Genomic DNA, 27370 nt, shown 5'->3' with positions numbered 1-27370 from the left:
GAGACCGTAGTCAGCACAAAATATCCTTCAAAAACATATCTTTGAGTGTTTGCCTAAGTTCAGCAATTAGAGCTCATTATACAAAATGTGCTCTCTGCAAACTAGTCGCAGAAATATTGTCTGAATAGGTCTAAGTTATAGTTGAAGAAAGAACGAACTAAATGAAGGCTCAATGAAAGCAGAGACTTAAAATAAAGAGATTGAAGAGTGTAAATGTGGTTGGGCAAGATATCGAAAAAGCTGTGATAAACATTAAACGCTATAAGCCCAAAGGAATACAACATAAATAAATAAAAAACTGCATCGTTTTTGAGCATTTCAGCTTTATTTCTAAAGCACTTTTAACAATGGAGACGTATCTATATAAGCAGCTTTTCAGGAAATCCGTCCAAACAAAAACTCCCAAAGAAATCAGTCTCTTCAGACTCATACATGAAGTAATGAAGAGGAGAGTTTGTCATCAATATTTATAACATTTGTTTGTTTTATAATTCCTTGGCCGAAACTGACTTCCATATGTTTCAATAGAATCCACGCCATTAATTAATGTGAAGACCTGATGTTAATTCGTGGCCACTGTACAGTATAACTAGTATAACACATTACAGTTAACGTGTGTTATGTAATCAAATTACTTTTTCAAGTAACTTGTAAAGTAATACATTACCTTTTAACTTATACTAAAATATCTGAATTACTTTTTCAAATAATAAGTGTTCCAATACTTTTGTCCTTATAGTCACCACAACTTACATTTAAGCAGATAATGTTATCTTTATACAGCATATGCCCTTCTGAAGGAGAAAGTAAAAGCTTCCTTTTATAGCCATAGGGAATAAATCCTCGGAAAGGAGTTTAACTTATTAACTGCTTCTTTTAGAAGTAAAGTCAAGGATAAAAAGTTGAACTCATTTTTGAGAAGACGACTCACTACCGATATGCCAGAGCATTGGGTTATACGGTTAACATTGAAGTCCGTAACACAAACTAAGACATCAGTTACATATGTTGTAAAAAATAAGATTTAATAAGGAAACAAACACCCATAAATAAGAATACTAAGGCAAAGGATGCCAAATACTCATTTAGGACCAAACCCAGGAAGAATTTACAAAGAATTTCTATGCGTTTGTTTATTCAGTTATCCTCCACGTGTTGGTTTAAACTGGACTAGATAGTAGTAGAACACTTTTCAATTCTGTAATGTTCTGAATTCTGTTGAACTAGCTTTCAGTGGAGTGTCAAGTTAATACATTTGTTTCTTTACCCAGTGTTACACAACCCAACATACAGCTGTTTTTACACTTCAACTTCATATCTTTTCATGAAACCATACCGAAACATCTTGCGACACTGGGATATACTGAGAGTCATGAGAATTAAGAGACTGTCAGATTTGTTAAAAATGAATGTACTTATACTCTAGGGTGAATCTCATGAAAACTGACATGAAACTTTAAAAGACTGAAAGAATAAGAAATTATATTTTGCTTAAAAATGAAGCCTATCGATCTAAGAAAATTAAATTCTCTCCTCAAGTGCTCATTACCGTAATAAAGTATATCATTTAAATTCCAAAGTACGATTTAATCATGCATTATGGCGTCATGTGTTACACTGAAATTATGTTTTTAATAAAAAAAAGGACAGGATAATCATTTTTATTCTATTATGGTATGAGATTTTTACACATTCTGAAAATAATTATTGAGGAAATGTGCTGAAATGTCATTAAAATGAAACCTGTTTAAGAATAGAATTTTACACCCAAATTATCATTATAAAAATGTATATCATATTCAAAAATACATAATGGTATGTAAACGCGTGACAGAAAAAAATGACAGAAAATGTAGTATTACTGTATCCCAGTAATGAGAATGAGATTGTAGCACATTGTAATGAGAGGACAATTAGCAAATTTCACAAATTCTCATTACCGTAATATATAAAAAATATTTAAAAAAATTGTAAATATGCATTATGGTAGCACGTGTTAAACTGAAGTTTTTAATGAAAAAGAATGTAAAAATGATCATTAGAGTGTCAAGGTAAAGAGATTTCTGGTGCATTACGGTAATGAGAATCTTGTCTTTTTTTGCATTACAATACTGAGAATTTGGAGAAAATGTGTTTGTCATGAAAACATGTCAGAATGCAAATCTTAATGGCTGGCTTCATTTTATTAATGCAAATTATAATTTTCTTTCTTTCTTGACCCAGACATTCCTTTTCCAGGCTCACAAAAATAGGATATTTTGTTTACATTCACACTGAATGTAGAAAAGAACTGAAAATTGCTGGTTTTTCTGCGCAAGCACATCGACTTTCATCATTTTGTTACTAAGGCAATAAAGTATATAGAATCAAAAGAAACAGCACTGGACCACCAATAAAGAAAAGAAAAATACAAATCAAAAACCAAAAATACCAGGTAGTCAGAATCGAAATTCACATTGTGCGAAGTTGGGCTGATTGCATTGTTTATCCAATACGACTCTGTTCTGAGTGCGAGCAAACTCACACACACACTGCATCAGTCATACAGCCTGAAGATCAAATCCAGGTCTGTCCGGGGTAACGTGGAGAAGCCTCAGATGTGTCAGTATGAAGGTCAAAGGTCCCGTCGTCTCAGGATATGGAGGAGAACTCCTTCAGCAGGACGTCCTGACTCATGGTACTCAGAGACACGTTCTTCCTCACGTTCAGACTGATGGAGCGAACCTGCAAACACAAACACAAGCATCTGTGCATCAAAACTAACTCGCTCCCTGACAGAGATGCGTGTGAAGCTGCTCGTAAATTCACTCCACATTAAAATTTAATGCAGCAGCGAGTTCCTCGGGGCAGAGGGACTGGGCTCAGAAATAGAAGAACTGGGCTCGTACGGAAATGTTCGACTTTACAATTTAATAGACAGTATTTAGACTGTTGGATACGTGTTATAGATTTGCACATCATGTAACCGATTTGTTTATTAAACCAGTAATTGAAATATATACAAGAAATATTTGTGCAAGGTTATAAAATTAAGATCTATATTTATTAATAAATTCAATAATAATGATGATTAAAAATAACAATAATAATAGTCTCACCAAATGTTCCTCTGCATGAATAGGGCTCTATAAATTCAATTATTTAACAGCGAATACAGCATTTTTCTTTACAAATTTTCTGGATGTTATTTAAATGGTTTAGTAACGTTTTAATTAGGACGTTTAATCAATTGAATTCATAGAACCTTAACAACTTATTTATTACAATTATAACAATAATATGAAATGAAATGCCCTATGATTTATTTATTATTATTGTTACTACTATTCATTATTCGTAGCTGCATTTTATAGAAAGTCTTATTTTTCTGCATTTTGCGTTTTATGATTTTTTACAAATTTATCCAAATCAATGTTAATGGAATCAATAATTAAAAACAAACAAAATAGAAAAATCTTGCTAAATAAAATGTGAACAATTTTGAAAATCTTAATTTTTTAGCAAAAATGCTGTACAACAAAGATTTACAGGTGAAATTAAAACATAGATTAAAAAGTGTGCGATATTGTGAGATACTCCTTTTAAAAATAATGGTTTAACAAACTGTATTATCATAATTATAATTAATTTGAGAAGTACGTTCCACTCTACAATAGTAGCATATTTCTGTCCTCGTTTTTGGTTTGCGTTAAACTGAACTTTTATTTCGCTGGGTTGTAGCGGAGACCTGTTTTGTGTGCATCTGATGAAAGTTTTACCAAAGCAAATGGTGAAGTAACTCCCAGAGCATCTCTGGAGATTAAGTTTCTCTGAAATCCACCAAATTCTGTGGCGTTCTGCGATTTCGTCCAACTTTTTGTCGTCTTCTGTACCATTCAACCCATAGTTAAGGTAGCCAAAGGAAGTAAGTTGTCGAGCGAACTCTAAAGCTTACCAGCTCCTTGAAAAAGCCGGCCTCTCTGGGCTGTTCAGAGTAGCGCTCGAATTGATCCAGACCGTCCTGCAGCTTCAGTGTTAGCGTGTCGTAGTTTGTACGCACCACCTCCAGCACCTACAGATCAGACAATGACATCAAACCCAGATACAACTACTAGAAATCTTCCAGGTTTAAGACAACAATGCACTGACAGAAATCCATGTACAGTGAAAGACTCTGGCATATTATCGGTTTATAACAATGGTCCTGAACTGAACTACAGGAACACATTTAAAAAGCCAGTGGAGTGATCACATGACTACTGATGATACAGATGTGAACCACCACAGCTGGCGCAAGCTCTCTGTTGATCAGGATCAGTAGTAGTTTGCAAACTTCACATACATCTTTCGATATCTAACACATAATATTAGCTTACTTGTAGTTGGTCAAATACAGGAAATGGACCAAAAAACTGTTGGTCTCTGCATTAACACTTGTGGATTTATAATTTATATTTTAGAGTTTCAAAATGTTTACTTTTCAAACTATTAAAATTGTGTTTACATTACAAATGTTATGAAAAACTGCATTTATTTTGTCCCTGTATTAAAAAAAATATTTTTCTAAATTCCTGGATTTAAAAAAAATCTAATGGCATTTTATTACATTTTAATAAGCACTTTATTATAACTTAATGATACATGTTTTAATAATAATGTTTTCTGTGATTTTACCCTAATAATTTGTTAACATTTTTGGTGGATTATTATATGTTTTTATTAATTGTTTTATTATATTTTTTTATGTTTTATTAAATTGTATGGTATATTACTACATTTTAATACATTTTCTTAAAAAATATTTTTTTTCAAATAGTAATATTTAAATAATATTATGTGTCATTTTACCTTAGACAAAATGTTTTGGTAGATATTTCGTTTGAAACAGTTTAAAAATATCTATATATTTAAAAAATAATAATTTATTAAACGAAATGCCATTTTACTACATTACAACTTTGATGAATTTTAGTAGAATGTAATTATTTCTTCTAAAATATTAATATTAAAAGAATATTTTCTGTCATTTTACCTAGGACATTTAAATTAGAATTAATTATTATGAATGATTTATTATTTTTATTGTAATATTTTTTTTATATAAAAATAAAATCACTAATTAAATGTATTTTTATTACATTTGACTAGACATTCTAATAAAATGTAATCATATATTTTAAATAATACGTTTCTGAAACAATCATAATAAATCTTGTCACTTTACCTTGAAAAAAATAAAATAAAATAATATACATGAATATATATATTTATTTTGGTAGCAATTTCTGGTTGATTCTTTTGGTAGATCGTTCAAAAGAGGCTCCCAAGGTAGATTCTGAAAGAACTCAGGAAGGCTTAGGACACTCCTAGAGCCCTTGCAAATTGCAATTGTCTTTCTTTGTAAGTGTGTAACAATGTAACGCATGGTTTATTTTAACAATATGTAAGACAAATCCAAACAGTTCTCTGTGGCAATCACAGAAAGACATTGTGCGCAGTAATTTTAAACCGGATGGGTCTGTAGTTTGACTGGGACACTCCAGGGCATGAGCCGGGCTGCTGGACATTTACACTAAACTAAGAGAGCCAGAGAGGCTGGACAGAGGTCTGTTAGAGGTCATGCGGGAGCATCTGGCCAAGCGAGATAAAACAGACCAGAGTTTGGGGCTGTGAGAGACAGCTGGCGTAACCATCTGTAAAACTGACCTCACTTCCAGCACACGCCATCATTACCCTACAGATCAAAGGATAATTAAGCAACACCTGCGACCGTCCCAATCAGCTAGAGTTTTGCTAATTCAGATTCAAAACCAACTGTCTCATATGACAGAACGGAGTTAAAGTTGGGCGATAAGACTGTGAGGTGTTTATGCAAAAAGTATGGATGCATGTAGATGCATAATAAGCTAACTATAGCCATCTTACTCCAAAAATGTCATTTTTTTAATACCATTTACCATTAAAATGTTTGGGGTCAGTAAGATAAAGTAAAGTCTTTTGCTTTTTTTGGTTAAAAATACTGTAAAAACAGTAATATAGCAAACATTATTTGAATTTAAACAGTTTTCCATGTGAGTGAATGAATTAAAATGAATAAAAAGTTCAAAAGAAGTTTTTTTTTTTTAATGAAAATCTTACTCTTTTATAACTTTGTAAATGTCTTTATTGTCAATTTAGTACATCCTTGCTGGACAGAAGTATTTATTTCTTAAAAGTAAAAATCTTACTGACCCCAAACCTTTGTATGACAGTGTTTTAATAAATAAGAAAATTACATATAAATAATGCTATATTACAATGAGGCTAAAAGTTAATTCATTAAGATCTCATTAAGGCCTGTTTGAACTTAAGAGATCAAACGTTGCGTGGCTGTGTAAAGCGTTACCTGATCTTCTGAGAGCTGTGAGATGTGGTTCACGGCGGCGTATGACTCAATCTTAGGGTTGAAGTGGTTAATAATGGCTCTGGAAGTAAAGAAACGGGCAAAATGAGATATATTTTAAAGATGTGAGTTTCCATGTGAGAATAAAAGGTAACGTTAGAGAGGATTTTCAAAGGTGTGGCTCTTCTAAATATTCTGCAGTAATGCTCTGCATTATGAATGCTGCAAAAAAAAAAACAGCGCTCGACTTCTTTTGTGCGGCACAAACACATGGTGACATCTCTGAAAGCCCGGAGAATGCTTGCACATTACCTCGGACCTTTAAAATCAATAATTAATTCACCACCGTGCCCTTCGCACACCAACCAAAATAAAGACAAAAACAGCCGCTTTACTGAAGCTATCCAGTGTAAGTCACAGACTTCAACTAAAACCACTCAAACTATGATTATGATCTTTCAAGGGCTCAGCCATGTTTAAAATATAACCGGTGTGTAAATGAAAGTACATTGTGTAAATAGACTGTGTATTTAGTACAAATTTTATCATAAATTTGTGCTTGTTTATACATTTAATGCTTTTTATAATCTAACATGCATACAAAAAACAAACAAACAAAACAAAGACACACAAAAAAAAAAAATGCTCAGGTGTTATGAGAGCCCAGGTTGCTCTGACAGTGGCCTTCAGCTCTTCTGCAGTGTTGGGTCTGGCATAGCGCATCTTCCTCTTCACAATACCCCATAGATTTTCTATGGGGTTAAGGTCAGGCGAGTTTGCTGGCCAGTTAAGAACAGGGATACCATGGTCCTTAAACCAGGTACTGGTAGCTTTGGCACTGTGTGCTGGGGCCAAGTCCTGTTGGAAAGTCGGTCAGCAGCAGGAAGCATGAAGTGCTCTAAAACTTCCTGGTATATGGCTGTGTTGACTTTGGACCTCAGAAAACACAGTGGACCAACACCAGCAGACGACATGGCACCCCAAACCATCACTGACTGTGAAAACTTTACATTTACTTTCATCAGAGCATATAACTTTGGACCACTCAGCAGCAGTCCAGTCCTTTTTGAAGCGAGACTCTTCTGATGCTGTCTGTTGTTCAAGAGTGTCTTGACACAAGCAATGCGACAGCTGAAACCCATGTCTTGCATACGTCTGTGTGTAGTGGTTCTTGAAGCAATGACTCCAGCTGCAGTCCACTCTTTGTGAATCTCCCCCACATTTTTTAATGGGTTTTGTTTCACAATCCTCTCCAGGGTGCAGTTATCCCTATTGCTTGTACACTTTTTTCTACCACATCTTTTCCTTCCCTTCGCCTCTCTATTAATGTGCTTGGACACAGAGCTCTGTGAACAACCAGCCTCTTTTGCAATGACATTTTGTGTCTTGCCCTCCTTGTGCAAGGAGTCAATGGTTGTCTTTTGGACAACTGTCAAGTCAGCAGTCTTCCCCATGATTGTGTAGCCTACAGAACTAGACTGAGAGACCATTTAAAGGCTTTGCAGGTGTTTTGAGTTAATTAACTGATTAGAGTGTGGCACCAGGTGTCTTCAATATTGAACCTTTTCACAATATTCTAATTTTCTGAGATACTGAATTTGGGATTTTCCTTAGTTGTCAGTTATAAACATCAAAATTAAAAGAAATAAACATCTGAAATATATCAGACTGTTTGTAATGAATGAATATAATTTACAAGTTTCACTTTTTGAATGAAATTAGTGAAATAAATCAACGTTTTGATGATATTCTAATTATATGACCAGCACCTGTATATATATAAATATATATGTATGTATAAGAAAATATAAAATATAAAACAAAATTCAAAACCAAAACTAAATAAATAAAATAACAAAAACCTCGAAAAGAAGAAAAGAAGCAGAAAAAAACAAAAAAAAAAACAACAAAAGAAACGTAAGAACAAACCAAAATCAAATCAAAGAGTAAAATAAATAAATAAAAGGTAAAGAAAAAGGGGAAAACGGTTTTTTTAACCAAAGCTATGAAACAAAAAGTCATAGACATTAGTGAATCAGCAACTATTATCATCTTCCACAATTTTTAACATTTAAATCAACAATTTCATACATATATATATATATATATATATATATATATATATATATATATATATATATATAAAACATCTTTATAAAATAATTTGCATGTAACCTGAATTACATTATATAAATCAACTATATATTTAACATTACGCTATGATTGATATTATATAAAATATCTTATTTTAGAATACTTGTATTGTAAAGAAAGAGTGGTTTTACTCCTCTCACTGTTCACTGTGAAAGCGATCAGGATGAAGGTGAAAGTGTGCGCTCTGACCTGACGTTGACGAGAGCGTGAGTGACTTTACTAGCAGGCTCCTTCCACGGGCCAGCGTTGGTGGACACTCGCAGCACTGCGGCGTCAGGGAGATCAGGGCAGTGCTTTAGTCATGATGGAGGGAAATAACACATGCACACAGCAGGACGGGGCTCGGGAGACTTACCCATGCAGTAGAGGTTATCAAACACCTGATGCATGCGTATGATCTCGTAGTAGAGCTCGTCGTAACTGCTGGGGGTGGGCAGAAACGTGTCTCCATATGTGATGAACATGTTAAAGAGGTTCACCACCTAAAGCAGACAAAAACAAGTCAAGGAAGGTGAGAAATGCCCAATTTGTAGTTAAAAACATGACCAAACGCCGCTCGCAGCGAGTGTGATTTACCTGAAGAGCCAGCTGGAAGATATTGTGCTTGGACAGAAGGATGGTCTCATTAGACAGCAGGAACTTCAGAAGGTTAATGAGAGCTGGAAAACACAATCAGTACATACAGCCACCTGAAGCGGTCTGGAGAGACACACTGAACTAATCACTGTCTGGACCTGTGAGTCCACACAACTGCTAGAGCAGACTTACACAGGCACCGTCTGATGCATTATCAGGGGACGCAGGAGGTTTAAAATACATTAAGAGAAAGTATCTGTATAAAGGATCTTATATTATTTAAGAAAGTTATAAGTGAATTAAAAAACAATACAAAACAGAAGAACAAAAAACAAACAATTTAAAGAAAAAAGCAAAGAAAAAAAATTTTAAATAAAAAAAAACAAAACCAAGAGCAAAGGGAACTGAGGGAAAAAAAACAAAGAAAAAACAAAAGTGAATACAAATAATAATAAAAAAAACGGATTTTTAAAAAAAAATAAAATACAATAAAAAAAAACAAGAACAAATAAAAAAACTAAAATAATGAATAAAAGAAAAAAATTAAACAAAAGGAAAGGAAAAACAAGAAACCAAAAATAATACATGGGGAAAAATGAAATAAAAAACTAAAAAGAATTTTTTTAAAATAGTAAAAAATTAAAAAAAGGTTTCAAAGAAAAAGCAAAAAATTTAACAAATAAAAACAAAAACAAAAAGCACATGCAAAATAAAAAATGAAAACAAAAATCTAAGACAAAAGCAAAGGAAAACATAAGAAAACAAAAGAAAAAGAAAATCAGCAAAAGAAAGAAAAAGTAAATAAAAATAACTAAATGTAAAAAAAAATGCAAAGAAAAAAACAAAAACGAGAACAAATAAAAAAAGCAAGGAAAAAAGAATGAACAAAAGAACAAAAAACAAACAAAAGCAAAGGAAAAAAAATTATAAACAAAAGAAATGGGGGAAAAATGAAATCAAAAACAAAAGTAAATAAAAATAATTAAAAAACAGAAGAACAAAAAAATGTATATATAAAAAAAATTTGTTAAGAAAAATAAATACACAAAATACAATAAACGAAAAGATAAAAATGTTTTTTTTTATAAAATGAAAAACAAGAACAATTTTAAAATATACTATTTAAATAATGAATCAAAAGTGAAGAAATAAAAAATAACATTTAAACAATGTACTCCCTCATTTAACAGACACAAAATGAGGACAATAGAATCAATCAAAATCAACAAAAGAGCAACAATATGCAAGTTTAAAACAATATGTTACTATATTTATTAAATATTTACGATATAAAAGACAAAAACAAACTAAAAGCAAAGAACCCCTCCAGAACACACAGAGGGCACGGCTGCATTCGGCTCAGACACACAGCGTAAAGATGGAGAAGATGGTACCTGACCAGAGCTCTCTCCACGTGTAGTGCATCCTAACTCTGCACTTCTTCTGGTAGCAGATCAGTTTGTGAATGATCTGAACACAGCGTCTAAAACAAATGACTTAATTCAATCTCACCACATCCACATATACATCATCTAAGCATTGCAGCGTTTACAGCTGCAGATTAAAAGGAAACTCACACATAGAGATCCATAGGAAACTCCTTCATCATATGAGTGACAATGAACTCGACCATCAGATCTGCAAAGACAAACAATACTCACATAAACGCTCACAAAACTTTGAAGATGTCACTCAATCTGATCGCAAAACTCACCCAGAACCGCACAAACTAAAGGCCGGGAGGGGTTGCTCTTATCCGCTGCTTTCTTTCGATGCCTCATGGGCTGAAATGCAGAAGAGAAATGACTTCACTCAGTACTACATGTTCAAACCACACTGGACTTTTATTGCATGGATGAAAGGTCCCTTTAAGACTGGCCAAGGTTGATTTCAGTCAGAAGTGCACAAATGATCCTGCTTTCATGTGTCTAGATAACTGGATTTACTGCATCAGCAGGGAGGCTCTGGGACGTCCCATTTCGTAATGGATTGGCTGTAACATGGGGCCAGGCAGTTTGCTGCTTTATATGCCAGAAACATCGTCTTTATTTGGATCCTGCCATTTAAAAACAACTGAAGCCTCAGCAGAGACTCTTACCATTCTGTGCAAGTTGACCCTGAAGTTCATGTTATCATCGTGGAGAAAGGCGTCAGCGTACTGGTCCTTTGAAACGGACAGCGAGAGGACAAACGGTCAAACAGTGAATGAACTCACAGCGAAAATATATATAATTACCCACAATGCATTACCTCGGCTATGCAGGTCAGAATGATGAGGCAAAGCCTGGCACTGTTGAGTCTGTGCTCATCTGAAAATACACAGAGGAAAACTAGTGTAAAGATGTGCACAAAAAAACTGACTTAAAACAAAGATAAATAAATGGCTCCGTTCCAAATTCTAGTGAGCTCCCTACTTAGGCAGCATTTTAAGGCACTTTGGCATAGACGCTTTTCCAACATGTAGATAAGGTAATGCCTCCTTACCTTATTTTGTAAAAATTAAAAACTGCATGCATCCTTTGCAAAGAACACAATCCCATAATGCATTGCAGCAAGTGAAAAAAAAATGGTGGACAAAGCATTAATTTTAATTTAAAATGGACTATTTTGGCTAAAATGTGCATCCTTTGTGTTTTTATGCTTATAAGAGTATAGTTTTATTAGCTTAGCGACATGCTAATAACAAACTTCAATGACAACAATAGCGAGTCGAGGTTCTGTTTGACTTTGGATGCTCACTAGGTTTTGGACAGCACAGAGGAGTGAAACAGTGATAGCTTGCCTTTGGTGTCCTGCATTACGATGGAGGAATATTTGAGGAAGGTTATAAGAAGATTACTCGTCTGCAAGTTTGGGTCCAGAGGAAGCTCAGGATTATTCATCACTGCAAAGAGAGAATGTTAGCATGGTGAATCACTTCTGACCCAATATGTGTACCTATACTACACACTAAAAGTACATCATTTTGAGAAAGTCCACACCTTAGAGTATGTAGCGTCTTGACAACACAGACCCCCTTTTAATGTGGTGTTAGCATATTAGCATTTAGCTGAATTCATGTCCATCATATAAGTTCAGTGTCACATTAAGTTTTTTTTTTTGTTTAACTGAAAGATTCAACAGAGTTCCATCACTTCCACTATGCAAAAACTGAGTAATATTAGGCAGAAAAAAGGAAAAAAAAATTTTTTTTTTGGTACAGTTGTTAAATTAGAACGATTATTAAAAATGTTATAGTTATTGTTACATGAGAACAATCATTAAAATGTTTGTTACCGTTAAATTAGAGCGACTGTTAAAACCTTACAGTTACTGTTCAATTAGAACAATTATTAAAACATAATAGGTATTATTAAATTATAACAACTGTTAAAATGTTAGTTATTGTTTAATTAGAATGATGAATAAAATATTACAGTTATTAAATTATAACAACTGTTAAAACTCTAGTTATTGTTAAATTAGAACGATTCATAAAAAAAATGATTACTAAAAATGTTTAGATATCGTTAAATTAGAACGATGATTAAAATGTTATAGTTATCGTTAAATTAGAACAATTATTAAAATGTTACAGTTAACTTTAAATTAGAATGATTTTTAAAATATGTTAGTTAACGTTAAATTAGAACAATTATTAAAACGTTATATGTATCATTAAATTAGTACGATTATTAAAATGTTAGTTAATTTTAAATTAGAACGATTATTAAAATGTTAAAGTTATCATTAAATTAGAAAGATTATTAAAATATGTTAGTTAACGTTAAATTAGAACGATTATTAAAGCGTTATATGTATCATTAAATTAAAAAAGATTATCAAAATATTATAGGTATCAAATTAAAACGATTATCAAAATATTATAGGTATCATTAAATTATAACGATTATCAAAATGTTATAGGTATCGTTAAATTAGAACAATTATTAAAATGTTACAGTTAACTAAATTAGAATGATTTTTAAAATATGTTAGTTAACATTAAATTAGAACAATTATTAAAACGTTATATGTATCATTAAATTAGTACGATTATTAAAATGTTACAGTTAACTTTAAATTAGAATGATTATTAAAATGTTAAAGTTATCATTAAATTAGAAAGATTATTAAAATATGTTAGTTAACGTTAAATTAGAACGATTATTAAAGCGTTATATGTATCATTAAATTAGAAGGATTATTAAAATGTTACAGTTAACATTAAATTAGAACGATTATTGAAACGTTATAGGTTTCATTAAATTAAAAAAGATTATCAAAATATTATAGGTATCAAATTAAAACGATTATCTAAATATTATAGGTATCATTAAATTATAACGATTATCAAAATGTTATAGGTATCGTTAAATTAGAACAATTATTAAAATGTTACAGTTAACTAAATTAGAATGATTTTTAAAATATGTTAGTTAACATTAAATTAGAACAATTATTAAAACGTTATATGTATCATTAAACTAGTACGATTATTAAAATGTTACAGTTAACTTTAAATTAGAACGATTATTAAAATGTTAAAGTTATCATTAAATTAGAAAGATTATTAAAATATGTTAGTTAACGTTAAATTTGAACGATTATTAAAGCGTTATATGTATCATTAAATTAGAAGGATTATTAAAATGTTACAGTTAACATTAAATTAGAACGATTATTGAAACGTTATAGGTTTCATTAAATTAAAAAAGATTATCAAAATATTATAGGTATCAAATTAAAACGATTATCTAAATATTATAGGTATCATTAAATTATAACGATTATCAAAATGTTATAGGTATCGTTAAATTAGAACAATTATTAAAATGTTACAGTTAACTAAATTAGAATGATTTTTAAAATATGTTAGTTAACGTTAAATTAGAACAATTATTAAAACGTTATATGTATCATTAAATTAGAACGATGATTAAAATGTTATAGTTATCGTTAAATTAGAACAATTATTAAAATGTTACAGTTAACATTAAATTAGAACGATTATTGAAACGTTATAGGTTTCATTAAATTAAAAAAGATTATCAAAATATTATAGGTATCAAATTAAAACGATTATCAAAATATTATAGGTATCATTAAATTATAACGATTATCAAAATGTTATAGGTATCGTTAAATTAGAACAATTATTAAAATGTTACAGTTAACATTAAATTAGAACGATTATTGAAACGTTATAGGTTTCATTAAATTAAAAAAGATTATCAAAATATTATAGGTATCAAATTAAAACGATTATCAAAATATTATAGGTATCATTAAATTATAACGATTATCAAAATGTTATAGGTATCGTTAAATTAGAACAATTATTAAAATGTTACAGTTAACATAAAATTAGAACGATTATTGAAACGTTATAGGTTTCATTAAATTAAAAAAGATTATCAAAATATTATAGGTATCAAATTAAAACGATTATCAAAATATTATAGGTATCATTAAATTATAACGATTATCAAAATGTTATAGGTATCGTTAAATTAGAACAATTATTAAAATGTTACAGTTAACTTTAAATTAGAATGATTTTTAAAATATGTTAGTTAACGTTAAATTAGAACAATTATTAAAACGTTATATGTATCATTAAATTAGTACGATTATTAAAATGTTACAGTTAACTTTAAATTAGAACGATTATTAAAATGTTAAAGTTATCATTAAATTAGAAAGATTATTAAAATATGTTAGTTAACGTTAAATTAGAACGATTATTAAAGCGTTATATGTATCATTAAATTAGAAGGATTATTAAAATGTTAAAGTTATCGTTAAATTAGAACAATTATTAAGACGTTACAGTTTTCATTAAATTAGAATGATTATTTAAATGTTACAGTTATCGTTAAATTTGAACAATTATTAAAATGTTGCTGTTTTTGTTAAATTGAAATGCTTCTTAAAACTTTATAGTTACTATTATATTACAATGAGAATTGTATAATTACCATTACAGTTATAGTCCATTTTGTGGACAGGCTATAAGTATATTGCGAATGTTTCGCGTGTCAACCTGATTACAGATGATTGAGCTCTGCTGGCACATTCAAGCAGGAGAACACGCCACATCCACCACGGGAGCTTCAGTCTGCCGGATCCGAGTGGATTTAATATTTCATACAGCTAATGGATATCAGGTTTTTAAAAGGTTGCAATGCAAAAAGCAGCATAAAAGTTACAAAGGTTTTAGAGGCAAGTGTGGAGTCAGTTTAAGGAAGTGAAATGCCAGCTCTACAATATAACAGAGTGGAAGTACGATTCAAAGGGTCATGTGCTGAACAACAGCTGCTTAAAAATCTCAAAGTGTTTCATTATTCAAACAAACCTCACTTCTGAGTACTGCACTGACCATTTAAACAGCCACTGAAAGTATTAAGATTCTCATACGGTGCATGTATTTCCACGTTAGTGTTCTGCAGAAGAAAGCAGGACATGAGGGTGAGTGAATGAGGTTTTAACACTAGTTACTCACTGTCCAGAGAGGGCGGTGTGGTGCCCAGCGGGGTCAAAGGAGAGGCTGGGACGGGCACAGCTGGGGTTGTTGCAATGTCAATCTCCGGATGGCTCTGTGATTGACAGTTACAGATGCAAAGATAAACCATAACCATCAATATAAGCATAGATAGGACAGGCCTAATGATATATGCCTACGTCAGTAATATAAGTCATAGTGCAGTGCTGACCTGTGCAAGAACTGTGATGAAGTTTCTGTTGAGATGTACGGCCTCATAGAGGGCGAGCAGGATGGCTTCATTAGTCCTAAAGCACAATAAAGTCATCAGACATGTGGAGCATTTGATTTAATAATACAAGGATGGACATTTCAAGATTTCATGACTGCTATTATACACTGGAGACTCATGGGGCTGAACTGAACTTCAAATATATATATATATAACCTTTCTCTCCAAAGGTTTACTTTTATTCAGAAAGGTTTGCATTAAACTGATAAAAAGTGAAGTAATAACTTTTAGTATGTTAAAAGGATTTCTGTTTCAAGTAAATGTTGTTCTTTTGAACTGTATATGAAAAAAAGTCCAATCTCCAATTAAATGTTTTATTAAAATTTTACTTACTGTACTGACAGCTTCTCATCTGCGTCAGCAATAAACATACTGCCCACCTGTAGACCAAAGCATGATTATGATAAATATGTAGCTGCAAAATCACTACCATTGTATGGAAAAGAGCAGCGTGAACATTTTGCTGAATTTCTTCTTTTGTGTTCCACAGAAACAAAAAAGTGAAACCGCTTGGAAAGACAATGTAGGGCCCTGTGATTTCTGAGATGCAGAATATGCGAACAGAATCGCGAAATCTAAAATTTAATTTTCTGCATAACGCAAAATTTCGCACCTATATTGGATGAATACATGAAAAGTAGGTCAGTAAACTTCAATCAAACACTATATGCACTAGTGTTTCTTAATATTAAGCCACAAAAACAATACCTAAACATGAATCCTGCATGTTCTGAGTGTCTCTGTATCAGTGAATGGCGCATATGCGATTTTGTTTACATACTGAAGTTTAATGCTCGCGTTTTCAATATATGAGAACATGACCACATGAATATAACCTTTAGAACTGCTCTGAGAGGCACTTCATGAGCATTTTACCGTTTCTTTTGGGTAACACTATCATCATATCATATATAAACAGAAACGATCTTCACAGCAACCCGTCAAAATAAAAGTTCGGTTTAACTTGAAGAAACTGTGACAGAAATACATTACTTAATGTAATCTAATAAAATTATTATTAATACATTATTTTTAAATGGAATAATTATCATAATTATTTACCAGATTTCTTTTGGCAAAAATATGTAAATCCACAACTGATAAAAAAAACATTAAAAATAAATTATATATATATATATTTCACTGGTCACCGGGACATAAAAACTGCATGTATAGAAACAGCAGTAAAATATGATAAAAAAATCGCTGAAATTTTTTTATGACTTTGCCCCAAAATAAGGTTTAAAACGCCTTTTTCCCACAGGTTATACTTTTACTACACATGCGCAAGGGTTCCTCAACTGTGTGCATACATAAGTGGAACCAGACGATAGGCTCAAATGTTTCCCGGCTTGACTGTTTAAAGAAGATGATTGGCTTTCCAGCGGGAGGGGCGGGACATGTGCACACAACCGCCATCTTTGCCGTTATGGGTTTTCCTTGTATAGTTGTATTGAGGAAGTGGCATGTCTCTTATAAATTGTCTCTGCTAATAGAATGAAACCATTAAATGGAATCAAGAAAATGTATGAAAAAAAGAATTTTATTGGTAAAAAGAAAATAAATAAATAAGTAGAAAATTTAGAAAAGAAATAGGGCCTTAATGTAAGTTTTTGTGAAACTTGATTTAAATTGCTGTTTAATATTGTACATTTTGGGTTTTCTATTAATTAAACATGCTTTTTGATTAACAAAATTTTATTTAACCATTAAAGTGGAATCTAGCAAAAATAAAATTGGGAAAAAAAAAGGAATCCAGAAATATTTAAACGGAATAAATCTAATGCAATTTGGGAAAAAAATGTCAATGACAACAATAGCGAATAGCCAAATTTCATAGTGCCCTAGACACGAATAAATGATAAAAGTGTTTTATACCATGCTGGTGAGGGTGGAGAAAAAGCCTCCCTGGTTTTCTTCTTCTTTCTCTTTATACTGTCTGTGGAAACCAGATGGATCACATTAAATCTTTCACACAGGTTTGTTGAAAACAATCAACAGAGACTGCATGTTACCTGTTGTACTCTGCGAGTGCGTGGTGGATGACCCTTCCCATGCCCTGCGAAAACATCCATGTTATCAGACCACCGCATGACAAGGACTCAAAAATATCTTGATTTCCTCCAACTACTCACATCCAGGGTCGGCTCGTCGTCCACTATTGACAGTTTCACAATATAAGGATTCACGGACTACAGTTAAAGGAGGAAACAATGAATCTCACAGAAATCATGTCTAGAACAATACATTATATCAGCACAAGCATCCCTGTGCGTGTACCTCGTACTTCCTGTAGTTGACCAGCAGAGCTAAAAGTACCACAGCATCATATCCGTGCTGCGCTCGACTGGAAACGTCAGACAGAATCTGGACAAAAAAGAGCCGAATGAAATGAATGAAATTATAATGCGCAGGTAAAACTGAAGACAAATAGTACAGCCGATCCCAGTTTTACCTGTAGAATGGCCTCAAATATACTGTTGATCATCACATACTCCAGTATGGTGTTCTGACTAATATTATCGGTCACCTGCATGGAAAACAAACACACAGCGTGTGTGTATTTACGCATACATAATAAATACAAACAGCACACACACACATATATATATATAGTGTGTAAACAAATTATTATTTTACAGTGATTTAACACGATTAATCGTTTTGCAATGAGTTGGTTTCAGCTGTTAGAAACATCACAATAATCCACAGGTAATACACAGCACTCCAGTCCATCAGTAGCTGGCTGAAGAAGAGAAAAGCTGCGTGTTTGTAAGAAACTAATCTGTTTTTACATTCAAACCATGGCTTCTAACTAAAATATGAGTCTATAATCCATAATATTAAGTCCATCTCCTGTTGTCTCTCACATTAAAATGTTAAAAACTTCTGTTTTGCTGCTTGATCTGTGCAGATTTCTCTCCTGATTCAGACCAGAACACTTTTTCACTGGAGAAAGCAATATTATGGACAGAGGACTCATATTTTTAGCCAGAAGTGACGGTTTAAAGCTAAAAACGAGTTTTAATTATGTATTTATTTGTCACAAACACGCAGCGTTTGTCTTCTCCAGATGTTAACCGGTGGACTGGAGTGCTGTGGATTATTGTGATGTTTTTATCAGCTGTGTGGACTCTCATTCTGACGGCACCCATTCACTGCAGAGCATCCATCGGTGAGACACTGATGCAATGCTACGTTTCTCCAAATCTGATGAAGAAACAAACTCTTCCTCATCTCCTGACCTGAGGATGTGTAGTAATTTTCAGCTATTTTTATTTATGTGTGAACTATTCCTTCATGTTCTGTTGCTATACTTTTGAAATCGCTCATATTTTAACATCTGTTCTTGACTTCCATTGCAAATGGACTGATTTTGGCTGGCTTTTACAAGCTAAGCAGCAGGTGGAAGTGAAATGTCTCACAGTGACCAGACACAGCAGCAGTTTCAGACACAAGCTCTTCAGACTCTCAGATCCGTCTCCACACAGCAGAGCGTCCAGACTCTCCATCAGCTCCTGTGTGCACCATTACATCACAAGTCAGACCTGCGTTCAGTCAAACACCCCGATCGTGTGCTAGCAGGACAACCGACCGACCTTCATGCGGAGCTCAGCCTTGTCGAAGCCCATCAGCATGTTGATGATGTCGAAGCCCGTGGCAGACTTGTTCTTCTGGTGAACTCCTCGAAACAGCGCACAGAGAGTCTGCAGAAACAGACGGGAGGAGCTTGTCATGTCTCGGTCATGTTCATTCACAGCTGAATGCCAACCAGAAACTGAATGAAGGGTGTGTCTGCAAACACAAACCTGACCTCACTACTTCAGTTACACACACACACATATATATATATATAGTGTGTAAAGAAGATGTAACTTCCAGTACTGTGCAAACGTTTGGGCTCTGTAAGATGTTTTTGAAAGAAGTTGTCTCTTCTGACCTCAAAGGCTGCATTTATTTGATCATAAATGCAGTAAAAACAGTAACATTGTGAGATATTAGACGTACTATTTAAATAACTCTTTCCCATTTGATTCTATTTAACACTTTAATGTGTTTAGATCTGTGATCAGATCTGTGTTTCCAGCATCGTTCCTCCAGTCTTCAGCGTCACATGATCTTCAGAAATCAAGTCTGAATTATCTTTATTGTGAATTGTGACGGTTAGCTGCTCAATTATTTCTGTTTATCAAACACTGAAACTTGTTTTTTTCAGGATTCTTTCATCAACATTTATTTGATCTTTTGTAACATTATGAATGTCTTTCAAATGTCACTTTGGATTCATTAATGTGTCCTTGAAAAATAAAAGTAGAAAAAAAAAACAATAATAAAAAAAAGCTTACTGGCCTCAAATGTTTTATCATTAAAATCTACTTTTACACTATTATGATATTTTGTAGTTTTATGACAGTGAGTAAATTACACCTCATTGTAAAATAAAAGTTTAGAGATTTTAGAGACTTTTTTGACTTCTACACGGACACAATGATTCAAAAATGTAAATTGTACGTTTTAGTAGTTCTACCATCATGTAGAAATACTTAACCATTAAAAAAGTACATCACTTTTCAAATTGCAGTGATGTAAATGATCTTTTTTTTTTAATGAGAAAAATGTTTGTATTTGACCTAAGAATAATATAAATGATTGTTTTCTTCTATTGAATCTTGTGCGCTGAAGTGATTATGATGATGATTATTGGGAGCGTGTCTTGATCATCATGACTTGACCTGAAGAGCGTTGACTACTTTGATCTGGTGCTCTTCAGCCAGAGCTTGGACACAGTGCTGGAACAAACTGTTGATGTTGTCTTTGACTTTGAGCACTTCGTCCCCGTCCAGAGACTCCAGCTTCCCCTCCAGATACTCCAGATTGACCTGCTCAGAGCACACGGATCAGCATCACAGTCCAGGCATCAGACGACAGCTCCAGTGTGTGTGTGTGTGTGTGACACTGACCTTCATCAGGAACAGCTCGTCCCAGAAGCGAGGATTGCTCTTCGTGGGCTCCTCCTTCTGATGGGAAACAGCAAAGACAGTCTTTATCTGCACCGACATTACATTTAAAAACGGTTCCATTCTGCTATTAATTATCAATCATACAGAGGAATTAGGGAGAATCAGTAAATTATGAATAATTAAATGCCATTGTTAGAAGAATATGTAATCATTTAATCCATAAAGAAATACCTGTGATCTGATCATTTAAAAGCTTTAATGTTTTTAAAGAAGTCTCTTCTGCACAGCAAGCCTTGCATTTATTAGATCCAAAACACAGCTGAAGCAGTAATGTTTGTGAAATATCAACGCTGAATTTTTTTAGCATCACTACTACAGGAATTATAAAAAAAAATGCATACTTTTATTTAGAAAGAAGGCTTTTAAATTGGTCAAAAGTGACAATTAAGACATTTCTAAATAATGTTGCAAAAGATCCATTTCAGATGAATGCTGTTCTTCTGAGCTTTCTGTTCATCAAAGAAACCAGAAAATAACATAATAATAATAAATGTTTCTTGAAAATATTATTTTCATTGCTTAAAATTATGTTATTTTTAAATTGTTTAATATGAAATTAAATTACAACCCAAAAGTATATATATATATATATAATTGTATTTTACAATAATGATAATTATGGGGTAAAATGTACTTAGTTGTCACAAAATTACAAAAGATAGTAATAGTGTAAAAATAGATTAACTTTCAAAATTTAAGGAAATGTGTTTGTTTTTTTTCTTTTAATCAAAAGTGAAAACATTCACATTTTGCAGACATTCATGATGTTATAAAAGATGTTATAAATGCTGCTCTATTGATGAAAGAATCCTGAAAAAAAAAAACAAGTTTTAATGCTTGATAATAATCAGAAATGTGTCTTGAGCATATTATCATCACATCAGAATGATTTCTGATGATCATGTGACACTGAAGACTGGAGTAGTGATGCTGAAAATACAGCTGCACATCACAGAAATAAATGACATTTTAACATATATTCAAACAAAAAGCAGTTATTTAAATAGTAAAAATATGTCACAGTGCTTTGGGTCACATCCTCGGTGAGCCCTGATGATGAAGATGACTCACTGCGAAGATGTCCTCGTACATGAGCACCACCTTCTCCTTCAGAGGCTTCTTGGAGGAGGATGTCCTCCTCAGGAGACCTGCTCTCTTCTCAGTCTGAGACATCTCTCTCTCTCTCTCTCTCTCTCTCTCTCTCTGAGACACACGGTCAGGTTTAGAGGACACTCTTCTGACAGATCAGCTTTAGCATGTAGCCTCCTGACAGTACACACTGTAAACAAACACAGGACGATCAGTATCACCTCCACATCGAAACACATTATATTTTAATACAGTCTCCAGTCATGCTAACAGATCGACGGTTAACTGTTTGGCTTCCTTTTCTTGTATTTATAACAAAACAAATATATTTCACATTCCAGTGGTTACTTTTAACAGTCAGGCAAAGTAGGAATCTATCAGTCTGGATTCAAGTAAACTCAGTAATATCTTCATACCCGAGTAAATGAATCACTGTATTTCTTCCATTTCTCCACAAGATAAACATATGGATTTTCGCTCGACTGACTTCCGGTGGGAGCGGAAACCCCGCCCACTCGCTAACATCACGTCCGCTAAACATGCGTCTTCTTCTTCAGGTTTTTTTGGCGGTTGACAAGCAACAAAATGGTGTATTACCGCCACCAACTGGTATGGAGTGTGGATCAAAATGACATTTTATATCCTCTCATACAAATGATTTATTCTAAGATACTGAAAAATAAAACTATAACATTCATTTCCAGATTTATTTTGTAAAATATCCCCTAGTATAAATCGCATTTTTATTTTTCTTAATTTTTCTATTAAAATCCTTCTTTCAAACTCGTATTTCTGACAGTATATCATAACATGTTCCACAGTTTCTTCTTGCCCACAAAATGTACACCTTCCCGTATCATGTTTACCCATTTTATAAAGTGTACCGTTTAATCTTGTATGTCCAAATCTCATCCTTGATATTACTTTCTCATCTCTCCTGTTTTTTCCTCCACTTTCCTTTGAATTCTGTAAAACCATCGACCTTTCTTCTCCATATCCCATTGTTTTTGCCACCTTACCTTCAACCTTCCTTAATAATACTCTTGATTTCATTCTTACTTATACTAACACTTAAGTTAATTTCATTATTTTTAATGGCTTTCCTTTGCTGCCATTTCATTTCCTTGGATACCAATATGTGAAAGTGAAGTGACATTCAGCCAAGTATGGTGACCCATACTCAGAATTTGTGCTCTGCATTTAACCCATCCGAAATGCACACACACAGAGCAGTGAACACACACACACACTGTGAGCACACACCCGGAGCAGTGGGCAGCCATTTATGCTGCGGCGCCCGGGGAGCAGTTGGGGGTTCGATGCCTTGCTCAAGGGCACCTAAGTCGTGGTATTGAAGGTGGAGAGAGAACTGTACATGCACTCCCCCCACCCACAATTCCTGCCGGCCCGGGACTCAAACTCACAACCTTTCGATTGGGAGTCCGACTCTCTAACCATTAGGCCACGACTTCCGGGGAAGTCGTGGCCTAATGGTTAGAGAGTCGGACTCCCAATCGAAAGGTTGTGAGTTCGAGTGCAGGTACCCATAAAAAATTCACTGTAAGTCCCATCATTTGTATTTTTGTATAATGTTTGCTGTATTTCTATTAGTTTTTATAGTTCCTGTACATAATCTCAATACCTGATGCTGAAGACTGTCTAACTTTCTAAGTGATGTATCTGCTGCTGATCCATACACCACACAACCATAATCAAATACAGATCTAATCAGCCCACTATATATGGCTTTAATGCCTTCCTATCAGCCCCCATTCACTTCCTACTAAACACCTCATTATATTTAACACTTTCTTACATTTGTCCAATATTTGCTGGATATGCATCGCCCATGTAACTCTTTCGTCAAACCACAACCCTAAAAAAACGTAAAACTTTTCACTCTTTCCAGTACTTGATTACATAATTTTAGATTGACCTCACCTCCAACTTTTTTCCTTGTAAAAAACATGATCTTTGTCTTGTCTACTGAAAATGTAAAACCCCACCTATATGACCATTCTTCAACTTAATGGCCTCCTGTACTTTTTTATCAATAAAATCAATGTTCCTTCCCCTTTTCCAGATTGCCCCATCATCAGCGAAAAGCGAAAACCCCAATCCATTTTCCAGATCCTCAAACACATCATTTATCATTATCGAAAATAATAAAGGACTAACTATACTTCCTTGAGGAGTTCCATTTTCTATCCTAAATTTCTCTGAATAACTGTTTCCTATTCTAACTTTTGAATAGGAAACATGCTCTCCCTAATAAAAAATCCTTAATGCATCAATACATTTGACCTTTAATACCTAACTTCCCTAATTTGATTAACAGCCCTTCTCTCCACATCATGTCAAATGCTTTCTCTAGAACAAAGAAAACTCTCTCTATTTATTTGTGCTTTTCTTATTTCATGTTCTAAACATACAGCTTTCTCCCTCTCCTAAAAGCACTCTGATATTTGGATAAATATCTATTTTCCACATAATACATTAACCTTTCATTTATCATTTTTTCCATTATTTTACAGACATTAGATGTCTAAGCTATTGGTCTGTAATTTTCTGGATTTGTGCAATCTTTCCCTGGTTTGTTTATTGGAACAATCACCGCCTCCTTCCAACTTTGTGGTAATTTTCCTTCCTCCCATATTTTATTGCACATTTTTAATAAAACATCTTTGGATGATTCCCTGAGCTGGTTTATCATTATAAAGCAAATCTGATCCATGCCTGGAGCTGATTTCTTGGTTTTTCTGAGAGCACGATTTAATTCGGTCTTTGTAAATAACATTTTAATTGGTCATTATTGTATTCCTCATTCTGTAATAGTTTTTATACTCCTCCAATGTACTTTCCCTTCCTCTTTTTCCCTCTTCACTAATATTGTTTGAGTTATGAATTTTAACAAAATTTTTAACCAGCATTTCTGCTTTCTCCTCATCTCTTATTGCTGTTGTTTCTCCATCCCTTAATATTGGATTCCCAAATTCTCTTCTTATCCCATTCATTCTTTGTATCCTTCCCCATACTTTACCAGTTTCTGTTTCCCTTCCCACTGTGTTACAAAATTTCCTCCAAAAATCCTTCTTTGTATTTTTTATGATTCTCCTTACATTTGCTTGACTCCTTTTATATTCAATAAAACTTTTTTAGCATTTTAAAAGCTTTATTTCTAGATTTAATTGCTTTATCACATTCATTTGTCCACCATGGTACAATCTTCTTCTTTTTTATTCCCCCTTTCTTCGGTATTGTCTGACTTGCCGCTAAAAATATCGCATTACAAATAGAATTATTAACATTAACAACACTTTCTTTAATATCAGGTTTTTTCATTTCTTGCTCACTAATATACCTAAAAACCATCTGTCCACTCCTCCTGTATTACCTTCTTCTGTACGTAAATTAACTTCCTATAGTCATTTCTCTATTTACATCCCATAATCATCCCCCCGCAAGTGAATTTGATACCAGTGTAAGATCAATAGCTGATTCTGTGGCCGTTCTGACATGAATTGTACCCCTTCCATCATTTAAACATTCTAGGTCTCTTCAAACACGGCTCCATTCCCATCATTGCAATCATCCCATAAAGTGCTATGGGCATTAAAATCTCCACAGCATATCATTTTTCCTTCTAAATGTACAGTAAGTTCATCCATTAACTCTAGTCATAATCTTTTACATGGATTATAAAAATTAATAACTTTAACATTTCCTTCTTTACTCAAAACTTCTAATACTATAAATTCCCACTCATTACCTTTCTCAATAACGCTATATTGTATTCCATTTTTAACAAATATTATACACCCTCCCCCAATATCCTCCTCTCTATCTCTCTATCTCTGCGTCTACATCACACCCTTTAATACTAAAATCTAATACTGGCTTAAGCCAGGTTTCCTGGATACATATGATTTCTGGTTTCTTTCTAAGCCCTTTTATAAATCCTTTAAACTCCTGACCATTAGCTAACAAACTTCTTGCATTCCATTCTACAATATTCAAGTCGACTTATCACCTGCGCCTCCTGTCTTTCCACCATCTTCCAGTCTTTTTTTTATATTTTCCCAAGATATATTATCTATACCCAAAAACCTTTCAGCTCCTTTCACATTTATTTTCATTTTCTCAGTTTTTTGTTTAACTTGATCTGTACAATTAATTACATAAGCAATGAACAAACTCAACGTATCCACTGTCAGTGCTGTGCTGCTTTCCTCTTCTTGACCAACCTCATGTCTCATGATATATTTAACAGTATCATCACTTCTCCTTTGCTCTTGAACCTTCTTCACTGCCTCTGAGTAACTTATGTTGTTTACCGCTTTCACTTTTTCAGTTTCCACTGCTCTCTTTCTTTACATCACATCCACTGTATGTTACCCTGTGTTGCCCACCACAATTACAGCAATTATCCTGTACACCCTCTCCACAGTTTTCAATTCTATGCTCACCTCCACACTCGGGACATGGTTGTTTTCCTTTGCACACCGCTGCTATATGTCCATATCTCTGACATCTAGAACAGCGGAATAAGGGAAGGAATATATGGCCTCACTGCCAAACTCATATATCCTATTTTAACTCTTTCCGGAAGCACTGAATCCTGAAACTCCAAAAGAACTGACGAACTATCAATCCTTTCCCCGTTCATTGTTTTGTGCAACCTTTTTATTCTACTCACTTCCCCTCCAGAAATACTTCGACTGAGTTTTTCTAGATCTTCTTCGATTGGAATCCCGGTTTCATTTTTCTCTCACCCAAAATCTTTCTTTCATTCACTATTTTCTTGCACATATTGTCAATTTTTAACGCTTTGTTTTTTTGTTCTTCTGTTTTACAAATTATCAGCAGACTTCCGTCTCTCAAAATCTTAGCCGCATCCACTTCTCCTAACTTTTTCTTCAACTCTTTAGACAACGCCATTGGACTAAGAATGAAAATTATTTCTAAATGAAATAATTATTTTAAATTCCTCTTTTACAATCTTTTTGCGAACAGCCCTATTATCCTCATCTGAACTGTTTCCTTCAAATCCCCGTTTACTGGATTGCCTTGCTACCAGATTCCCTTCATTTAGGATGAGAATCCTAACCGAACAGGCTTTCAGGCTTTGACCCAAGCAAATGGACAACCGATAATGAGCAGAGTATCTATCTGCGGCAAGGTTTGCAAAAACCCTGACAGGTCTGAAGATCCATCAGACAAAGATGGCCTGTCTTAAGGGTGCAGTAGCCAGTATCTCAGTTGCTGGAGGGCCGGTTGCAGATCCTGGTCAGAGGGAGGAGTCACACCACAGTGCCAAGAACCTCCTAGTAGCAACAGCCTTTTCTCAAGGTAAAAAGCCAGAAAAGTGCCAGGTGAAGTGGCCGATAACAAGAAGTATTGGCACCAGTTCGATG

General features: G+C 33.5%; 1 protein-coding gene across 2 annotated transcripts; it reads right to left on the bottom strand.

The window, feature by feature from the left end:
• Positions 1–1006: 1006 nt before the first annotated feature.
• On the bottom strand, positions 1007–22443 carry LOC132160143 (armadillo-like helical domain-containing protein 3). Of its 2 annotated transcripts, none has more exons than XM_059569873.1 (26): positions 22373–22443; positions 21939–22139; positions 20808–20864; positions 20580–20726; positions 19446–19553; positions 19272–19364; positions 18302–18376; positions 18127–18213; positions 17982–18038; positions 17862–17905; positions 17725–17785; positions 16180–16226; positions 15787–15862; positions 15576–15669; positions 11874–11975; positions 11342–11400; positions 11190–11255; positions 10806–10875; positions 10669–10729; positions 10486–10574; positions 9092–9174; positions 8871–8997; positions 8705–8780; positions 6365–6443; positions 3935–4051; positions 1007–2724 (listed from the first exon to the last, which is right to left on the bottom strand). In XM_059569873.1, the coding sequence occupies exons 2-26, from the start codon at positions 22038–22040 to the stop codon at positions 2632–2634; spliced, it is 2070 nt and encodes a 689-aa protein (XP_059425856.1). In that variant the 5' UTR covers positions 22041–22139; positions 22373–22443; the 3' UTR covers positions 1007–2631. The 2 variants fall into 2 exon arrangements, with proteins under 2 accessions (XP_059425856.1, XP_059425857.1); XM_059569874.1 differs by having other exon boundaries at positions 20808–20861.
• Positions 22444–27370: the final 4927 nt, after the last annotated feature.

Source organism: Carassius carassius, chromosome 16, assembly GCF_963082965.1.
Source record: "Carassius carassius chromosome 16, fCarCar2.1, whole genome shotgun sequence".
Taxonomy (NCBI): Eukaryota; Metazoa; Chordata; class Actinopteri; order Cypriniformes; family Cyprinidae; genus Carassius; species Carassius carassius.
Note: the sequence above shows the minus strand (reverse complement) of the source record. Positions and strands in the feature narration are given on the sequence as shown.

Bases quoted from the DNA above. Each gene is read 5' to 3' on its own strand.
- LOC132160143 (XM_059569873.1), bottom strand. From the start codon at position 22,040: ATGTCTCAGACTGAGAAGAGAGCAGGTCTCCTGAGGAGGACATCCTCC. The intron at 10,876-11,189 runs GTAAGAGTCTCT...TCTGCATTTCAG, and splicing joins GGGTCAACTTGCACAGAATG to CCCATGAGGCATCGAAAGAA. The intron at 10,575-10,668 runs GTGAGTTTCCTT...CATTTGTTTTAG, and splicing joins TTTCCTATGGATCTCTATGT to ACGCTGTGTTCAGATCATTC.